Source organism: Carcharodon carcharias, chromosome 2 (genome assembly GCF_017639515.1).
Source record: "Carcharodon carcharias isolate sCarCar2 chromosome 2, sCarCar2.pri, whole genome shotgun sequence".
Classification (NCBI taxonomy): Eukaryota; Metazoa; Chordata; class Chondrichthyes; order Lamniformes; family Lamnidae; genus Carcharodon; species Carcharodon carcharias.
The window spans coordinates 34,142,503-34,163,842 of record NC_054468.1 but is presented as its reverse complement, the minus strand read 5'-3'; the positions used below and the strand labels follow the sequence as shown (position 1 = coordinate 34,163,842).

At 44.2% G+C, this 21,340-nt stretch overlaps 1 protein-coding gene across 3 annotated transcripts in view; it reads right to left on the bottom strand.

The window, feature by feature from the left end:
- Positions 1–9,062: 9,062 nt before the first annotated feature.
- Positions 9,063–21,340, bottom strand: part of LOC121289886 (palmitoyltransferase ZDHHC19-like) — a 56,143-nt gene continuing 43,865 nt past the window's right edge. The window contains exons 6-8 of one of the 3 annotated variants that reach the window (XM_041209859.1): positions 14,960–15,035; positions 11,311–11,367; positions 9,063–10,560 (exon numbers count right to left, since the gene is read on the bottom strand). In XM_041209859.1, coding sequence (XP_041065793.1) covers positions 10,445–10,560; positions 11,311–11,367; positions 14,960–15,035 — 249 coding nt within the window. In that variant the 3' untranslated portion in view covers positions 9,063–10,444. The remainder of the gene's footprint in view (positions 10,561–11,310; positions 11,368–14,959; positions 15,036–21,340) is intronic. The other 2 variants (XM_041209833.1, XM_041209842.1) reach the window with 2 other exon arrangements.

The following is a 21,340-nucleotide window of genomic DNA, read 5'->3' as shown; positions in this document are numbered from 1 at the left end:
AATCACAAGTGGAAGGTTGAGATGAAGGAAGTGAGGTAGAATGTGAAGAAAGAGGTCCATGGTCACATCATCAGCAGCTTGTTCATCATGCCAGGTAGCAGAGTGAGAATGATCTAGTTGTTGAGAAGGGGCATAAGGTAGGAACATGCCATCATCATCATTGTTCTTGGCAATGCCAGATGCCACGGACCCCGTTGCAGCCAACCCCATCTTGTGGATAGCCATCTCTTCCGTAAGGCTCAGGAGATGTCCTTGTCCTCCAAATATTCTGTTCTGCTCCATTCTATTGTGCATGACTTTGTCCTGCAAGAGAGAGGGCAGAATTTCAATGATTGTGTTGCATTGTGATTGAGTGAAGTACTTGCCATAATTGAACAGCTGGAGGAATGTGCAGACAGCAAGAGGTGGGTGTGAGGCTGGCAGCATTAGTAGCTGTGTGAGGTTGAGATGGAACATCTAGATGTTCAGCGGGAGCCCTGAGCACCAGGGAGAGCTGCTGCATGATTGATGAGGCTGTGGTGCATTGAGCTGTGAGAGGTTGGTGGTGTGGTTATGAGATGCCATATGAAGATGTATTCACTGACATTGAACATCCACATGAAGTCATTCTATTTCTTGTGGCACTGCTGTCAAGTCCTCAGGTCCAGAATCTGGGAATTAACCTCCTGATGAGCTGTACCCACTCCATTCTCAAGGTGGGTCCTTAAGGGCCTTCTGGACTCCCAATAGAATAATGGTGCCTCTTCTCCTGCCCATCTGAACCACCAATACCTCCAGTGCCCCATCCAACATCCTGAGATTCCATTTCTGCCTTGGTGTTCAACTTTCCATCATTTAATTTCCACCAATATTATTCAATGCAGCTTCTCTTTAAGAGGGACAGCCTGCCTTTAAGAAGATCAGGATGGCTGCATCATGTGATATCTTCATAATATTGTATTGTATTTACATTTAATATTTAATGTATTGAATACAGAGGCAGCTGGCAGTTTGAGGAAGACATCAGCAGTGCAAAAACTGCTCAGTTATGAGCTACAATCATGAACAGGAGGTGACTACACCATGCTGCTTATCTTGACTTGAAACAAGGCAGGTTCTGAATTGTGACTACCATGTCCACAAACTGGGGCACACACATTTCCAGCCTTCTACATTTTTATATTAGTTTACATATAACTGGATTGTACTTTTTTCTTTATATTTGTATCTCAGGGAGCATATGTTAATACAATGATTTTGTTGACTTAGTTTTGTCTCCCCTACCTGTTTACTGCACCTTCCACACAGGAACAGTCAATGTTCTCCCCTGTTAGCGCTGCAGCCTTCTCCTCCAATGGGGTGAGGGCCTTGAGTTGCAGGGTCCCACCTCCAGTCTGGGATCTCTCCCTTTTGTTGTAGGCTATCTTGCCCTGCATAAAGACAGATGGATTGAGTGTGAGCATGGTGGATGAAAGAACAGTTCAGAAGCTTGCATGCCTGTTGTGTGTGCTGAGCCCACCCCAGTAAGGGGTTAAGGTGCCGTTTGTGCAGGATCTTACATGAGATGGTGAGCCTTAAGTGGCTGGGACACATTGAGGCTCAATGAACCATCTGCTGATTGTGTGTGACATCCCTTGGACCGCCTGATGCCCTTATGAGAGTGAGAGTTTGCTGTGAGTAAAAGCCTGACTTACCCTGGTGGAACAGACAAGATCATTCATCCATTTCCTGCGCTGCAGGGCGGTACTTCTTTTGACCCTATGGGCCCTCACCTCCCTGATGACCTCCTCCCAGGCCTCCGTGGTCAGACAGGTGGGGGGGGGGGGGCCTCCTGCTCCCATTCCTTGGAATGAGAACCTCCTGCCTTTCCTTGACGGCCCCGAGGAGAATCTCCAGGGATTCATTGCTGAACCATGGAGCCGAATGTTGCTGTCTTCCCCTGGGCATTTTTGATACGAGATCTGGAGGCCCTGGCCTGCAGCGAGTGAATGGCTGTCTGGCTGCCATTTAAATATGATGCTTGGATGTTGAAGCCTATGAGCTCATGGTGGGGCAGTTGAATCACGGTCCACCCCACCACAAGATTTGATGGATGCATAATTAATGAACTGAAAGGCGGAAGATTGGCACCTGGCTGCCTCACTGCCAAGTGAGAATCATGCCACAGCGCTGAGTCTCCAAAATGGAAAATCCTACCCTCTGTCTTTTCTCTGTAGAGATGTTAGTGACCTGCAATGTAATTCTAGCATGTTTTGTTTTTATTTCAAACTTTTAACATTTGCAGTTTTTCTTTTTATTTCAAATAACAAGGGCATTGACTGAAACCAGCTCAGAAATAAAGTTTATATGAGTTGCAGTGCCAGAGTGATTTCATCATCTTGAAAGTGCAGCGTAGTTTCTCTCCAACACTCACTTTCTGCACAAACAGAACTTTGAAGCTACTTCCAAAATACTGTTGACAATATTTATCCACGTATTTAGGTCATTGAACAGCAAAAACTGCTGTTATCTTATTCACACAAAAAATATTTGAGGGCTTACCTTTATTGTTTTTTTCCCCTTTGGACTCCCCAAGCAATACTCCAAGTATTTGTGATCAATGTTACTTAGAATTGGTCAAGAAAAGCCCCACACAGCAGGCAGAAGCTTCTCCTTGTCTTCCTATTGAGTAGCATCAATTCCTTCTCATATTAAGTTGAGAACATGAAATCGGAGGAATTGAGCTACCAATCTAAGTCTTCCTTTTGGGCTTCTCAAAAGAAAATGAAGTTTGACAACATTTGGGCTGCTACTCACTAAGCAGTTTTAAGTCCATTCATTTAAATTTCCCCAGAGATAAATAAGGTGCCTTTTGATATTACATGAAACAAGGTGAAGGACCTGGAATGGAATGAGACAAATTGTCAACATATTTAGTTTATGGATATTTCCTTTTTTCCCTGCCCCTTCCAAAACAAACATTTGCATAGTGGCAAAATAGTCAGAAGTTAACATACTTTTCAAATCAGTCACAAATGACAATCCCTCCAATTGCTAATATGGTGCACTATCCCTCCTTATCTTTCTCAGCCTCTCTGCAGCTTTGACAATTTCAACCATACCATCCTCCTCCGATGCATCCTCTTTGTTGTCCAGCTAAATGGAACTGCTGTCGCTTAATTCCACCTATCCAATTGAAGCCAGAACATCCCCACCAAGGCTTCTCTTTCTGCTACTACACTATTACATCTGCAGCACCCGAGGAGCTATTCTGTGCCGGCTTCTATTCCTCATCTATATGCTGCCCCACAGTGACATCATCTGAAGACATGGGGGGTGGTTAGGTGGGGGTAGCGGGGGCCAATTTTAATTTCAAAGTGGCTGTTGGTTTGAGAAAGTCAGGGTGGGGTGGGGGTGGGTGATGGTTAAAAGCGCTGAAATCGATAGTGTGTCGAAGAGCCAACTCCAACCCACCAACTTTTACATTTAACTGCAGCCCATTTGGCTGCATGCAAGAACAGTTGGGAAAGGCAGGATGCCAATTTAAATATGTTAATAGTGCATTAATAGCTATTTTAACAGGGGTTTTCAATTTAAGCTGTGGGTGCATGGGGTTTCTGTGCTTCCTGGAACTCACCAGTGAATGCAAGGCAAGAACAGCAGTAATTGAAGGGGCTGCAGGAATGACTGTAAAAAGCCTGTAAGTGCTGAAACCTGCCTCCTTACCTAAGTGAAAAACTTTTCCTCATAATGGTTGTGCTGAGAGTGGGCTTTCATTACATTGGAGGTGATTTTCACTGCATTTGGAGGCCACTTTCAGTACTCTGGAGGTTTGCACATCTGATCTCCATTTTCCATCTGTAATACTTCAGATCAATAATGGCTGTTGCTTATATTGCTTTACCTTGGACCTTAGATGAGGACCAAGATGAGCAGCAGCAGCTGCAACAACACCAGCAGCCGCAGCCTTCTCCTCACAGACCTGCCCCTGTAGAGGACAGAGAGAATGAACACAGCAGTGTGGGTCACAGGAGGTGATGCTAGTAGCGCAGGATATTTCGGTAGAGGATCAGTTTCTTCAGCATGTCCGAACATCAGTGTCTCAGGAGACTCCGGCTATCCTATCAGGTTATTATAGGCATTTGCAGCCTCCTAGAAGAAGACCTGATGAGAAGTGAACCTGGTGATCATGCTTTGCCAATCGCTGTCAAAGTAACCACCGTCCTTCTTTGCCTCAGGCTCATCCCAGGAATCCAAAGGAGTTATTTACAGAATTTCATAGTTGTGCACCCACAAATGCATCACCCAGCTGACTGGTGCCATGGTTGCCAGGCCTTATGTACACTTTGCCACCAATGAAACCAGTCAGAATGAGCAGGTGCTCAGGTTTCAGGATCCTACTAGTTTTCACAGGCACATGATAACATCTGCACACATGTGGCAACCAAGTCACCCTCATGGACCGGGAAATTTGGTAAGCTGTAAAGGATTCCATTTCATCAACTGCAGCTCATGTGCAATCATAAAAATATTATCATGCAGGTGTGTGCATGATTTCCAAGGAACTGCCATAATTCATTCATCCTGAGCCAGGAAACCCACCCTAAGCACTTTGCACCTTGAAACAGACTCTTTGGAGACAAGGGTTGTCCTGTTAAATGGTTCTATCCTTCACTCCCTGGCTATCTGAGCTGTAACACATGGTGCTCTCTCTCTTTTTCTCTCTCTCTCTCTCCAAACAATCTCTTCCCATGACATTATGTCTCTCTCTCTCCCTCTCCACCCACCCACCCCCCACCTCATGGAATTTTTCTCTCTCTCTCTCTATATCTCTCTCAACCTCCTCTTTGTGGCATGATCTGTCTCTCTCCCCACCTGTCGATGCGCTCTCTCTGTGTCTTTCTCTCTCACTCCCACTGTGGCACAGTCTCTCTCTCTCTTCTCTTGGCCCATGTTGCTGCCTCTCTCTCCCTCCCTCCCTATGGCACACTTTCTCTCTCTCTTTCTCCTCTCTGTCTCTCCTCTCTCTCTCCCTGTGGCACTATCTATCTCTCTCGCTATATCCCTCCTATAGCACTCTCATTCTCGCTCTCTCCCCTCACTGTGAGACCTGGTCTCTTTCCCCCCCTCTCTCTCTCCATGTCATAGGCTCTCTCTATCTGTGGTGCTGTCTCTCTCTCTTTCTCTCTCTCTCACCTGTCATGGCATTATCTCTCTCTATCTCCGTGGCACAGACTCTCTATCTGCAGTGTTGTCTATTTATCTCTATTTCCCTCTCTCTCTCCATGACGTAGACTTTCTCTATCTGTGGTGCTGTCTCTCTTTTTCTCTTTCTTTCTCCCTCTCTCTCTCGCCGATCATGGCATGCTTCCTCTCTGTCTCTCTCTCTCTATGGCACAGGCTCCTTCTATCTGAAGTGGTGTCTCCCTCTCTCTTTATCTCTCTTTCTCTCTCACCTATCATGGCATAGTTGCTCTCTCTCTCTTACTCTCTCTCTCTGTCTGTCTGTCTCTACCTGTGGCACAGCCTCTGTCTTTCTTTCTGTTTCTACCACTGGTATTATTATGGATGGTGATGCACTACTTTGGTTTCTGTTGTGAGTGGTGCCTGTGTTGGTACAAAAATAGAGTTAGTCAGCAGACGCTTTTTAAGTGAAAAGTTTTAGTTTATTTACAAAGATATTCATCAGCAACTAAACATGTGCTTTCACTTCAAACTTTATCTCTACAATACCAACTAACTACTGACTACTAACTAAAGAGGTAGCCTGTGCTACTCTCCTATTGGGTACTAAGATCATGTCACCTTCCTTAACAGCATTCTTCTTAAAGGTATATTACACATTATATAAAACCACAATTAAAACCACATCCCCAATCATCCTCATTGTTGGAATGAGCAGGGTAAATTCAGTAATCCCAGACCGTGCGAGAAGACTGTGATACAGAAGAAAAAGACAAGTCATCTGCTTTTATAAATTAATGAGAGAAAGTCATACACAAATTTTGGAAAAAATTTGGCTACAGCAATGTCAATCAAAATAGAATATCCCCCAGAAACCTGTCTTATTCACCAATTCCACAAACCAGGGTTACCCACCTGAGTTAGGATGTGCAACCGATAGTGGATAGAAATTTTGAAATTGCATTTGTAAAGCATGTACAGATGCAATTATATAGGCCGGGATTTTCCGGCCCCTTTGTGGGCAGGACCTGCAGTGGGCGAGGCAGCACCCCAGCCAGAAGCCCATTGACTTGCGGCGGGACCGGAAGATCCCAGCAGTGGGAGGATGCAGAAAGTCCCGCCCATAGTTTTGCAAAGAACTCTGACCTGTTAGAGATTAAGTAAGCCACCAATGAGATTTATAAAACAATTGTAAATCTATACTGGTTACATTTGGAAAAAAGCCAACTCCTGATTTTTGCACTAAATCTGTTGAGAGTTTTCTTCTTGATTGATGAGATGGTGGGTTTAGTATATGCGTCTCCACCTATAACTATGCAGAGACAAACTTGGCCATTGTGACACAAGGCAGTATGTGGGGCATGGACTAACAGATGGGGGCAATAGATGAGAAGTTGAAGCAGCGACTTCAATGTTCACTTTCTCCATCTTCCCTCTGATGGCCCACTCTACTTTCCTGTTAGCAATGAGCTGGAGAGCACTTTGCTGGACTTCAGGGATAATGTGCTGAATGGCCGAAGCTAGATTTTCTGCAACCCTGTTTGGTATTCTGAGTGTCCAATCCATTGGTGAGGGCCAGTAGTGACTCATTGTACAACTGCACTTGATGCTCCATGTAAGTGGCCACTTTTTGATGTGCCTCCAGTAATAACTCTTCCTCGATGGCCCTTCCAGCTGAGTAGAGCTTGGGCCATTCTCCCCCCTCTGACAGGTACTCTCCATTGCTGTCCTTGTCTCTCCAGCTCCAATAGCCAGGCATTCTGAGACCTGGATTATCTCTGCAGCTATCAGTTCTTGCTCACTTGCGATGTGTCAGACACCAGGGCCAGAATTTTCGGCTCAGCGAGCAGGGTAGGGACCCACTCGCCGAGGTGTAAAATGACGTGAGGTGACGTCGGGCGTCAAAGTACCTGTCTTACAAGTATCACCAAGGTGTGAGTATCAAAGCTGGTGTATGGTGTGCATGGCTCCTGTGATAGTGCATCCTCAGAATTAGTGCACTCCTTTCTGGATTCTTCATCCTCCTATTGAATTACCGTCTGCAGGGTGTTTGAAGCACTTGTGGGAGAATAAAGAAATGGGACGGGATTTTCCAGTCCTTCCTGATGCTGGGATCATCCGGTCCTGCTGAAAGTCAATGGACCTTTGGCTGGCCGCCGAATCTCCCATGGTGGGTCCTGCCACAATGGGTCCGGAAAATCCTGGTGATGAATTAGAACTGTCAGGACCAAAAGTGATTAAGTGAACATTGTGTACTTGATCATATTTCACTGGCTGATTACATCAAGTCAACACAAATGAGTGCTGTATGCCACATGACTGTGAAATATTTAATTCAGTCACCAGGTAGCTGGGAGACCCCCATCTCTCCATCTCCAATGGCCAGGCATTCTGAGACCTGGCTTATCTCCAGCACCTCCTCTGTAGCTATCAGTGTGGAAATGACAGGAGGGCCAACTCCACTTCTCTGCCTCTCCTTGGTGTTCTGCATTCTCTTATCCTGCAGGAAGGGAAGGAAGAGATCTATGAGTGAGAGTAGTGAATATATTGAATAGATGGATGGACAATATTTGTGGAGGATCACAATAAAGGATGTTGCATTAAGATGCGACTAAGTGTCAGTGGTGGATGGTCAGCTGGCGATGTGATGAAATGCATCAACGGAGAGGGATAGATATACCTGCAAGGTAAGTAAGCGTGAAGAGTCATGAGCCGGAGCAGGCCTGGGAAGGCAGAGTGAGGGGGTGATATATATATCAGGCTGTAATTGAATGTGTTAATATACTTACCTTTTCTACTCTGATTAGGACATTGAATCGATTCTGGCACCACACTCCTGCTGCCAACCTCCTAAACAATCTCCAACCAGGTCCATTTGGATTGAAATTGCCCAAATCTATTTTATATGAGATCTTACTTCAAGTCTGACCTGGATTTGATTCAGGATGACACAGATAAAGGTCCAATTTATAACCTATATCACTGCCTGATCTAATATACTGGTCAATCGATTAACTTAAGAAGTAAAAATGCTAAGAATCTGAGAATTTACTTCTAGGTGTTCCACTGAAATTTATTAAGCAGGATTTTTCCTGTGGGTTTCCGGACTCTGACATCAGGGTCAAATGGGGGTCAGAAGACTGCACTCTGTGGGGAACAAGTTGCCCAGCTGTGATTTCCGCCACCTTGGCCAATTAATGGCCAGAGGGCAGGCTTGCCATCCAATTAAGGATGGCAGGCGGGCTCTTGAAGCTGGAGTAGCTCATAGGAAGCACTGGATTAGAACGGCTGCCTTTTCAGGTAAGTGAGAGAGAAGGTACCTGCCTCCATGTTCACCCCCATTATGGCCTAAAAATTCAGCCCATTATCTTTTCACCATGACTCTGTTTACTCCTTCCTTACCTGCAGAAAATAAATTTTTCATAGCAGAGAAAAAAAATGGCCGCATAATGTATTGCACAAGAAGCTACTCAGAACTAACAAGGAAGACTGGGAGCTTTTGGAAAGGTATAAAAAAGCTGAGCCACTCACCAAGCATAAATGCTGTTTTGAAGGCCTTTCAATGCATAGAGTTTCTATGTCAAATGAATAATAATAAATAGCTCATTAATAGTAATCTACATATTTAATTTAAATTTCGTAGGTCAGGATTTTACGGCCCCTCCCACCCGGTGGGATATTACAGTCCCGTCAATCTGAATGGAGATTTAAATGGGTGGGCGCATCCCTGGGGGAGAGACACACTGCGGCGGGGCTGTAAAATCCTGGCCATAATTACGAATGTTAGTAGGAAAATGACATGAGTTGTGTGGTGAGGAATTAACTATTTTTCTCTTTTACCAGCAAAGGAAAAATCTGAATCAATAAATAGCTTACTGGGTAATAGAAGTTGTAATTTTTTTAATGATACATTAACAAGCAATGTACAGGAATTATTAATAGTCAACATTTTTTTGTATTCAATTAACATCTCATCAGTTACCAACAAAAATGAAAGCAAAATGGTTGCAGAATGTTTTGAAAACACATTTATTCATTCGTTGATTAATTCTTCTGCACTAAAGAGTGCATATCATAATTCCAAGTAATTTTTCAGAGATGGGAGGAATGTCTAACTGAACAACTTTACATATACTCAGTTATATACACTTTACCTAAAGGAAACAAATTAGATACTTAGTGGAAACATCTAGAATTCTTAAAATGATCAAATGTGGCCAACTAAACATATAGGTGATGTGATGGTAAGCCTTCTAGTTTGCATCCTGTACCAATCACAACTTGCAGTAATTCATGTAATTCCTGTACACACCAAAAGGACCTTTTTCTAATTGGATGCCGAGTTTTGCATTTTACTTCTTTTTGTTGCAAAAGTGTTTTGTAATATTGTTATTGTTAAACCAAAATTGCTATCTGTAGTGTCTTTGTTTTAAGAAGGATGACATACGGAGGACTGTCAAAATATCCCCCTATTTTGAAGTCACACATTAATCCCTATAAACATTTGAAATTCGTCCTGAGGTCTCAGTCAGATTTCACATAGTTTAGAGAAGCTTTTGACCTCTTTCAGTTACCTGGGGCTGATTTTGGAAAGTAAAAGATTTTAAAAGCTACAAGTGATTGCTGCTAATCTGGGAGAATGTTAATGGCAAAGAACATGTTGCTAACTGGTGACATCACAATCATATTCTTTGCACATGGCGATTAACATATTAACGTGGCGATTCGCATATCTGTGCAACAAAATGTATTGAAAACAGCAGACAGAGTGGTTGGCAGGATGTGGATTTACCTCTCTGATTCTCAGCAGGGTGATAACATAGAAGCACAAAATTATACAGGATAGAAGGGACATAGCTTGTTGTTGGCTTTATAGTCATGGATTGACACCAAATTACAGTTCAATAAATTCCCAAAATACAAGGCATGTGGCAGGAGAAATGAAATATTATGTCACCTGGGATCCACTCTTACACCTCCTGTGGCTGAAGTATTTGAAAAAAATGAATCAGATGCTCAGGAAGTCATGTCTTGAATAAATGGTCCCAAAAAGGACATGGGAAAAATTGTTTCATTTGCAATGTTGTCAGAAAAAAACTCTGTGAGTTTGAAATTTTGAAGCACTGTTGAAAATCAGGTAAGAGGGGTAGGGTGATAATTTAAGGATAAATAGCTGTTAAAAGAATGACCTGATGGTCGGCTTCCAGCCCTGTATTCTGAGTAGTAATATGGATATTATACATTTGCTGAGTAAAATGGTTTATAAAAGTAAGGATTGGAGGTTCACTGAAACATGGCTTATTTAAACATGACTCTCATTAAGGATGTAGCTGATGGCCGGAGTTAACTTGTTTTCATTCATCTTCAAAGTCCATTTGCCGTTCTCCATGAATGAATAGGGATCGACCTTCTGTACATCTGTAAAAGATAAGGGGCTACAGTGCTTCTTTATTCCAAGGTGGGATAAACAAACTATTAATTGTGAAGGGCACTTATAGAATTGAATCATAACTCCCCAAAATGGGTATTTGCAGCTAGGTCAAAGATTAAGATGAGGAACAACCTGCCTTGAACCCGCCCACTTCCAGTTTTAAGGAAAGGGCAGTTGACTAATCCACTCATCATTTAAATGTTATAAATGAGGCTGCCTTCCTTTGTTTTAACAACCATTCTGTTTTTGAACTCAGTCAGCCAGGACTCCCAGGCTGGGAGAAACTCAGAAACTGAATGAAGGCAGGAATAGCTGAATCCCTGAGATAAGTTCCTTTAAGCACTGTTTGTGGGACAGGAGGAGAAGGTGCACTTCCTGCAGGCCCACACCACTACCCAGTAAACCACCATTATCTCCATCTCAGCAACCTGTCCGTTCCCCTGGATCACCACTGAAGCTCTCCAACTACACCCCAAACAGAATGAAAAACCCCTGCAATTGGGATCCATCCCCCAAGACCAACATTGGAACCCCCTCCCATGATTGGGACTGCATCCCACAATCCAGACATCATGCCCTCTCATGATCGCGACTATCCCCCGCAATCCAGACATCGCCCTACCCTGTAATCAGGACTGCTCCTTGTGTTCTGTACCTCTGCACCCTCGAATTGGGAACCCACATGATTCAGAAACCCTCTTCCCACAATCTTCCTCGCTATTCCCCAATACACTTACCTGTTTTTGTAAGCCTTGGCCCTGTGAAGCAGGCTTCCCTCTTGAAAGGCCTCCAGCCTGTTAATTTAAAGGAGTCTTGCAATTAAATGCTGCAGGACATTTGGAAACGCGTTCTTCCGGGTTTTTTTACTTCATAGAAGCCCCCCCCAACAAGGAATTTGCTCCAGGCTAAAATCCAGGCCATTTTTCTCCCAGGATCATATGTTCTAAAAGTGTAAAGTTTTGCATTGTTCTGGGACTCTGCTCTGAGTATTGAGTGCTGCAATATGTCACCACTTGATTGTGTAAAAATTTGTATATTGTCTTGCATTATCATTGGAGAAAGTTTGCACACTTGATTTTCCTTTTGACGATAGTTCTGTCTCTATCCTAATTTTGATCCTCATCTTGTTTGACATCTTTGGCAACAGTGATGATAAAGAGAAATAAGGCAGTGTTTATTATTTCATTATGACTGCAAAGAATGCTTACCAGTGAAAGTGTGAAAATAACTATACTGGTGAAATTAACTGTGATAAGTTCTTGATACCTGTTCACTTGAAAAATCCAGGGTCATTTGATAGTAAGTATGCTGTTCTCCTCTAAATAAGGTGATCACAAAGGAGCAATGGTGTCAGGAGTATTTAGCTTGTAAGTATGAAACCTCAGGTTACACAATATGGTGCCATCATAAAAGTTGTAATGTTATTGTACTATATATTTGCTGAAGTTGTGCAATTAAAGAAAGGAATATAAAATACATGACCACTGCACAAGTGACAGCCAAAGAGGTTTTTGTCATTTCATAAAAAATGCTCTGCACTGAGCTTCATTTCCCATTCATCTAATTGCTGATGGTAGTGGAAGTACAGGATGTGGGTAGATATAGAACGAGAAATGACCCACAAAAGCTTTTGCTTGTACAGTAATGCTGCTAGTCCTTTCACACTTGTTTGCAGTTAATTGGTCCATCGAGTCTGTGCCGGCTCTTTACAGGAGCAATCCAAACGTGATTGCACAGTCCTGCTTCCTCGACTTAGTCTTATATTATTCTCTGCTTCAAGTATTTATCCATGCTTCTATTAAAAGAAATGCTTCAGCCATTCCCTGTTCCATTCTCCAACAATCCTATAGGTATAAATCACAAAAGTAGAAGTTTTCACTAACCCCAAAAAAGGACTATGAAAGGTTGGTGGCATGGGCTGGCAGGTGGCAAATGTGACTTAATGTGAACTCTCTTTATAATAATTTTAAGTTGAAAACCTCTGATCATTGACTCACTAATTAGAGAAAATAGTCTTCCCCCAATCACTCCATTGACATTATTCTTAAGTTTAAAAACCTCTATTAAATCTCCTCCTACCTATCTCTGCCCCATTGTAAATAGTCAATAGCCCAAGTCTCTCTTCGTGACTATCATGGCACCGTCATGTTATACAATCTATCTGGATTTAATGATGAAATGCTCAAGGCTCCACACACTTATATTGCTGTGGCATTTATTTGGTTTCTATGCCCCTGCTTATAAAACCCCCCAAATTCTTTTAGAGCTTTATTTATCTGTACTTCTACTTTTAGAGAAATATTATTTGTACTTTTAGGACATTTTGCTCATCTAGATCCCTCTACATTCTCCATTGAGAATGTACCCCCATTCCTTGTTCTCTGTCCCAAAATATATTACCTCACACCAATTCACATTAAGTCACATTTTCCCCCTGCGAGCCCATGCCACCAATGGAAGTCTTTCATAGTCCTTCTCGGGGTTTGCAAAACCTTCTACTTTTGTGCCATCAGTAAATTTTGAGATTGTATTGCTGATACAAGTCCAAATTATCCATATGCACCAAGAAAACGAATGGACTCAGTGGTGATTCCTGGGGCATGCTACTATCAACACTTCTCCAGTCTGAGTAACATGATTCACCCAAACTTTTCATTTCCTGTCTGTCAACCTCAACTTTCTATCCACACTGCTATGCTTTCTCTTATGCCATGCAGCTACGTTTTTCTAACAAGCTTCTCGTGAGACACTATGTCCAGTACCTTCTCACAATCCACAGACACTACATTTATTGCATTCCTGTTATCTATCTAATCAAAGACTTCTTAAAATAAATCAGATTTACCTTTAATAAATCTGTACTGGCTGCCCTTGATTAACTCATGCAGCTCCAAGTGCTCCCTAATATGCTCTTGACGTTCTCCTGGCATTTTCATTCTAAAAGTCTCCTCAGTGGAGTCCAGTTTCTGGTACCAAAGCAGCAGAAAACTGGTTCATAATTGGGGATTGCACGCACATTAGCGATTCTGAGTTGAAAAGTGAAAACTTTCCATTGGATGGAACCTGATCCCTTCCATTAAAATTTCATTGTGCATCATGATCCTATAATTGTTTTCTTCTATTGCTAAAACCACAATACAACTTCAAAAAAACTATTAGTTACAATTGAAAAATTAGCACTCAAATGGATATACCTTAAAATATCTAAAAAGATTGAAATGGCCATCTGAAAGAATGCGTAAGATTTTTGATGGGGTATTCTGCAGAGACCCAGTTAAAACAAAAAACACTGAAGCCCTGGATTATACTAGAATATTTTTAATGTCTGACTAAAATTCCTCTTTGTGGAGTATTTACCTATATATAATAAATTGATTGGTTTTGGTGTAACTTCATGGCTTTATTAATTCATAAAGCCCTGGGCACAAAGAATATTCAGATCCCCTCTGCATCCTCCACATAACCCCTGCTAAACTATTAAAACACAACCATGTAGTAAAAGGCATTAGAGATAGGTCCTTAGAATATTAATATACTACATTAATAAGAAAGCAAATCATAATTACAATTTTAAATACGAGAATATTTTCAAATGACGGTTGTGTCCAGCATTTCTGAGTTATGGTAGCTTTTACTGGGACCCCCATATTTGACTGATGCCTTTAGGCACAGGCCTTGTAGGCCTGTGTGTTAATCTAAGAGGGCCCTTGTATAAACTTGTTGATCCATGATAACGGTCACTTCTCACAAACCACTGCACAGATTATACCTTAAAAAATAGAGTTTGCCATTTTTCCACAAATACATCCATGGATTTAAACTGAAGTATCAACCACCAGGAAGATAAACTTTGGATTTTCATGCATGTAAAACATGTTTGTTGCTCATTATTCTAAACCTTTATAGAAAGAAAGGTTTAAGGCTCATTTGTGGCAGCAATTTGATTTTATTCTTCAAAACTGATCTTCCTGCCATAATCACAGAGTTCCACTCTGAGAAATCTCAGCAGAAATCTCAAAATCATGGCCTGTACTGAGGTAAACACAAAATGGCAGATGTTCTTTCAGATACCCTGCCGTGCAGGCAGTGTAGTGACATCATGGTGGAGGGACAAGTAGAATGTAAGCAGTACAAAAAGCAATCACTTTCAAGTTAGTGTAGCCAACTTTCTGCTTTAATACCTAGAAAGATAAAAGTGGATTTAAATCATGAGGTTTTAAATTGCTGGAACTATTCATTTTGGTCATTCTTTTAATTTCTGCCCCAAAATATTGTGGGGTGTTGAAGCTTTATCGGTCATTGTGACCTGAGGGTAAAAAGGAATAAAGAATAATACAATAATTTCATAGCATGATTTTCAATATGCGCTAAATAAAGCTACTATACCTTGTGTTGCCTTTGTGATTGCTCCCTTTTTCACTGTCCTTTTATTTATAACTAGATTTCCAGCATCTCTGCCAGCCTATAAATGCAATGAAAATGATTACTACTCATACATGCCTATCAATGGGACAATGAAAATATGTTTTCCTTTAACTCCAATTCTTGGAGTCTAAGCCCAATTCTTGGTATCACTTCCTAATCCAAGCAATGGTTTCAATCTTAGTTCTTCAACTATTGACATGTTTGACCTATTTCTCCATATCCCCCATGTTCTTTAAACTGACCCAAAAAGCTTGGTTTCCTCTTCTGTACCAAACTTTTCTGTTCCGCTCAACCACTTTTAAAAGTTCAGGTCTGCCCAAGACACGAATATTGCTTTAGTACCTGGGGAGGCTCCAGGAACTTCCTCACATTCCTCAGCTTCAGCTTTTTTTTGTTTGCTTCTTTTCCTTCTTTTTCTCTATTTTATCAGTATGACAATATTATGATGTAATATTTCATCCCAATCTTTAGAAACAGGAATGAATGTGACCAGCTCATCAGCATAGTCGTGTATAATTATATATGTAGGGAGCATAGTAGCGAAGGGAGAAAAATGTAAAGAAAATTAAAGGGATATGGGGCTGTCCCGTCTGCTAAAAGGATAGCTGCAATTAATGAACACTCATAAAGGTGGCACAAACAACGACTGCACTCGTTGATTAAAATGTTACACGGCTGGTTGAGAAAGGGTATTGCTGGGATGGTGTTGGTTGTGGAACGTTTCTGTTAAAGGTCTTTGTAGTCTTCTGTTTGTTAACAGCAAGTCTTTATCAACCACTTGTCACTGTATACAAAAATACAGTAAAAGGTACAGGCATAGAGCTATATCCCTCTTAGGTCTTAACACGTCCCTGGCCAACATCACACTGATTCTAGGTCTAGGCCATGTGCCTTCTTGCATCACTGTGTGAGCAGTGCTGTACTTAGTCCCACATTAACCCATTATGTGCCAGACTTTTCTACTACAGATGTAACCAGCAACCACAGGCCAGTCAGTCGAGCCTTGGTGGTGGGAAAGCTTTTAGAAATGATAATCCAGGACAAAATTAACAGTCACTTGGACAATTGTGGATTAATTAAGGAAAGCTTGCACAGATTTGTTGAAGACAAATCGTGTTTAATTAACTTGAATGAGTTTTTTGATGAGGTAGTAGAGAGGGCCAATGAGGGTATTACAGTTGATGTGGTCTATATCAGCTTCCAAAATGAGTTTGATAAAATTCCATATAATAGGCTTGCCAGAAAAAAGTTAAAACCTATGGAATAAAAGGGACAGTGGCAGCATGTATATGTATTTGACTAAGTGTGGGCAAACAGAGAATAGTGGTGAACAGTTGTATTTGGACTGGAGGAAGGTATACAGTGGGATTCCCCTGGGATTGCCAATAGCAATACTGCCTCATCAAAAGACTCATTCAAGTTAGTTAAACACGATTTGTCTTCAACAAATCTGTGCAGGCTTTCCTTAATTAATCCACAATTGTCCAAGTGACTGTTAATTTCGTCCTGGATTATCATTTCTAAAAGCTTTCCCACCATCAAGGCTCGACCAATAGGACTATTCTTTTCGTGATTTATATTAATGACCCAGATTGAGTAGGGTGTACATGGCACAATTTCAAAATTTGCAGATGACACAAAACTTGGGAAGCATTCTGAACTGTGAGTAGGATAGTGTTAGACTTCAAGAGGACATAGACAGGTTGGCAGAATGGGTGGTCTTGTGGCAGATGACATTTAATGCAGAGAAGTGTGAAGCGATACATTGTGGTATGAAGAATGAGGACAGGCAATATAAAATAAAAGTTACGATTCTAAAATGAGTGCAGGACATGAGCGATCTGAGGGTATATGTACATAAATTGTTGAAGGCAGCAGGGCAGGTTGAGAAAGTGATTAAAAAGGTATATGGGATCCTGGGCTTTATAAATAGAAGCGTAGAGTAGAAAAGCAAAGAAGATATGATGAGCCTTTATAAAACTTCAATTCAACCTCATGTCCAACTCTGGACACCACACTCTAGGAAGGATGTGAAATCTTTAGAGAGGGTGCAGAAAAAATTGACGAGAATGGCTCCACAGATGAGCGACTTCAGTTGTGTAGATAGATTGGAGAAGCTGGTGGGCAGAATTTTCCCATTGCCATGCGGGGGCAGGCCCCGCACATCTGTGTGTAAAATGATGTGGGGTGATTTTGGGCGAGCGTCCTGATGTCACCATGCGCCATTGCGATATTTCGTTGGGCAGGTGCGCGATGATTAATTAACAAGCCACTTAAGGCCCTTGACTCACCAATTGACGCCGATTTGTTGGTGCCCGTGCAATCTTCAGGCCGGCGCAATGGGCAGGCGGGTAGGACACACTTGTATAAACCTCATCCACGGGTGGGATAAGAGGGCTCACCGGAGTCGCGAGTGTGCACTGTCAAATGTTTATTTTTCAAGATTATTAGAACCTTACCTGTGTGATCTGCAATACTACAAAATGCATACCAGCTGCTTTGTCTGCACTCTTAACCTTCAGGTCAGCATTCTGCAGTGAGGAATCTTTTTTGGGCCTGCAGGTTTCAGGAATCCTTCTCCTGGCGTGGGAATGGGAACTGAACTGTCCACTGGAGGCACCTCCTCTGAGGAGTGAGGGAGGGCTAGAAGGGGGAGGAGGCCAGGAGTGCACCATCAGCCTCAAGGGGTGTCACTTTTGGGAGGACAGGTGGAGGTACAAGGGGTGCAGGGCCAAGAGGTGGACCAATGCGGAAAGGGCTGCAGAAGACGCCACTATCCTGATGCCAGGGTATACAGGTGGTGAAGCAGCTACTCAATATGTCTGAAGTGCAGTGTCAAAGGAGGCTCCATCTCTTAAGAGAGACAGTCAACTATATCTGTCAGATGAATCGGCCTGAGATCTCTGCTAACTGTGTAGGCAGGCACCCCATGCCAGTGGTTCTGAAGGTCACAGCTGCTCTCAACTTCTATACCTCTGGCTCCTTCCAGGGCTCGGTGGGTGATCTTTGCGGTGTCTCCCAATCAGCTGTTCATTGCTATTTTTAAACCAGATGGATTTTGATAAACGTGTGTGAAGCAGGTTACAGGCTACTCTGTTCAGCCGTGCATTGAATTTCATTCACTACCATTGGGACCAGGCAAGCCAGACACAGTGATCCAGAGGCTTTGTGGTGATTGCTGGCTTCCCCCACATCCAGGGTGTAATGAGCTGCACACATGTGGCCATCAAGGCACCAGCAGGTGAGTCCAGTGCCTTCACCAACAGGAAGGGTTTCCACAGGGTGATCACAGGATGCTGATTCTACAAGTTTGTGCAAGGTACCTAGGCAGCTCTCATGATGCCTACATACTCAGACACACCCAGATGCCGGGGCTGTAGCCTGGCTGGATGGATGGCTGCTGGGTGACAAGGGCTATCCCCTCAGAAGGTGGCTCATGACGCCTCTCCACCATCCAAGAACAGAAGCTGAGCAGAGGTACAATAGGAGCCATGCCTCCACAAGGGCTGTGGTGGAGAGAACCATCGGTTTTCTCAAGATGCCCTTCCGATGCCTGGACCGCACAGGGGGTGCACTCCAATACTCCCCAGATCGTGTCTCAGTAATAGTGATTGCATGTTGAGCTCTCCACAATCTTGCGCTGGAAAGGGGGGATGCGGTGGACGATGAAGGTGTCGACGCAGTGACTGCAGCTGCACATGATGAGTCCAGCAGTGAGTCTGAGGATGAACGTATGCAGGGAAATGCTGCGGGAGTAGATGTCGACCCGGGCATACTGCAGGGAGGCAGGGACACCCAGGAAGCTTTAACCTAACGGACCTTCAGCTAGCATACCACAGATGAACCTCCAGGACAAGCCTGGGCTGTAGGCTCCATACTCGACACCTAAGTGTAAAATCTGCCAGGTTAGGAACAGTAAATAAAGCTGAATGTCCCACAAAGCACTCATAACATTTTTGGAAACCATCCACATGCAGAAGAAAAGAGGCACCCTCAGCTTGGTGACATATCTGAATTTAATATGTCAAGCAAACAAACTTATGCAAAAAAAAGACAATAGTGTTACAAATCAGCACAAATCATAAGGACCTCATCTCGGGCCAACACAAAAGCACCAGTGAAAAACCCGTGGTGTGCCTAAGGTGCCTTATGTTTTCATTTTTAGGTGCTGTGTCTTGGTGCTACCCCATCACTGGGAGTGGCATCTGAGATAGCCTGCTGACTCTGCTGTCCTGTTGGCCTTGATGACATTGGCGATTGTCCTCTGGCCTGTGGAGCCTGTGCTGGCCCCGCCTGGGAGGGATCTGCCAATTCCACAGCTGGCATCGCCGCAGTAGTCAGAGCCTCACTGGGTGCAACAGTCACTGGGAGAGGGGTGGAGGAGATGTTGCCCTCATCCGGAGCACCCTGAGAGGTGCCCGCAGAGACGACAGGCAGCTGCTGTGCCGATGTGAGGTTACTTCAGACCTTCCTGCTCACCGTGGATGGATAGGCGCCAAGCTGGGAACATTGATGCCCAGACCATCTCCCACATTGGCAATGACTAGCTGAGGTCAATGCTGATGTGAGGGCCTACTAGTCAGACCACATCTCCAGGAAGCCCTAACGGGTCTCCTGGAGGAGCCTCTCCATGAGAGTCGCCACTGTCTCCATGGAGGACGCATGGCGCTCAGACGTATGGCTCATTGCTTTGGCAATCATCTGCGTAGACTCCTCCACCACGGAGACCGAGCCAAGCATAGCCTCATGTATTTCCCCCAGATGTTCCCGCACACCTGGCCGCATTTCCTGCAGCTGCTGCGTCACAGACGACTCCAGAGGCACATCATCAGCCACCAACTGAGCATGTGCCTGGTCCCCTGCAGTCCTCCAACTGCTGGTACCATGGGCACTCTCTGTCTCTGCCAGCTCCTCCAGCGACTGTGAAGTACCCTCACCGCTGTGCTCTGGGACACTAGCCTATGTTCTAACTCCCACCGAGGTGCTAGTATCTGCGCTGGTGCCTGCCTTGCTGAGATGGTGTGACGCTGGTGAGACTTCAGGCCCCTCAGGTGTGAGAGGGGGCCTCTGCTGCTCCTCCTCCTGGCCCTGCTCCAATGATGCTGAAAGGAAGAACAGGGACAGTGGATCAGTTAATGTGGAGACAATGACAAAGACCATCCCTGTCCCCTGGATCATGATGCGCTCATCCTTCCAAAACCAATGGTCAATCCATGTTGCAAAATTAAATCAGTTAACATTCAGCACTGCTATGGTTGTTGGGAGAAAAATACTGACCTCACTGCTGGGTATAAATATCTGGCCGTGGCACCCCAGCCTCACCGACACCAGTGGACCTGGGTGCATGGCACCTCTCCATTCCAGGGCCTCCTGCTTGAACCAGCTAAGGATGGCAATCTGTGCCTGCCCGCTGCCAGTTCTTGCACGCTCTGCCACAGTATGTGCATTCTTCTCCTGAAAATGAGAGACGGACATTGATTAGTGCAAATTACACATGGACTCTCTTCGCGCACGGCCCACCCCAACCAGAGTGGGACATATCAGGGCTCCAGTGCCTCCTCACCCCGCCGCTGCTGAACACTCACACAAAGATGCTAGGCCTTTTCCCCACCCCCCACCCTGCCCTTGCATACATGGTGTCTACATCATATTAGGCACCGCACAGTATTTCCTTCCATAGCAAGGAAACGCAAGCACGTGGAGTGCAGAGGGCAGCAGATGGTTCGTTGCCATGACACCTTGAGGCTCCCCTCTCAGCATCTCATCACCCTGACTTGGACATGTCCTGGAGTTCAAACACAGCGCCGAGGTGCAGCCCCTCCAGGTTGCCCCCCAACTAATCATGTGGGATTCAGTGTATAATACGCTGCGAGGGCAAACCACATCTCTTCATCGCCCTCTCAGGCTGATCTCAGCATGGGCAATATCTGCTGGCCCACCCACCAAAGGACACATGCCGTCAATGATTCAATGCAGTCACTACACTCAGACTTGAGGGGAGGTGCAGCAGGGGGTCAAATGACCAACGCCAACATGGTACTCACCCTGCCAGAGTGCAACAAGTCGCTGAAGCGCTTGCAACACTGGATCCAGGTGTGCCTTATCACGTCGCAGGAGTTCACTTACTCCACCACCTCCTCCCAGGCAAGTTTCGTCATGTTGGGCGAGGGCGGGGCGGGGGGGGGCCTCTTCCTCCCATCCTGGGGAACCAGCACTCCCGTCGTGCTGCCACCTCCTCGATCAGGACAGCAAGGCAGTCATCTGAAAAATGAGGGGCACACTGGCTCCCCACCCTACCCTCCAGCCTCACCTACCCCAAAGGGCTACCCTCCAGCCTCGCCT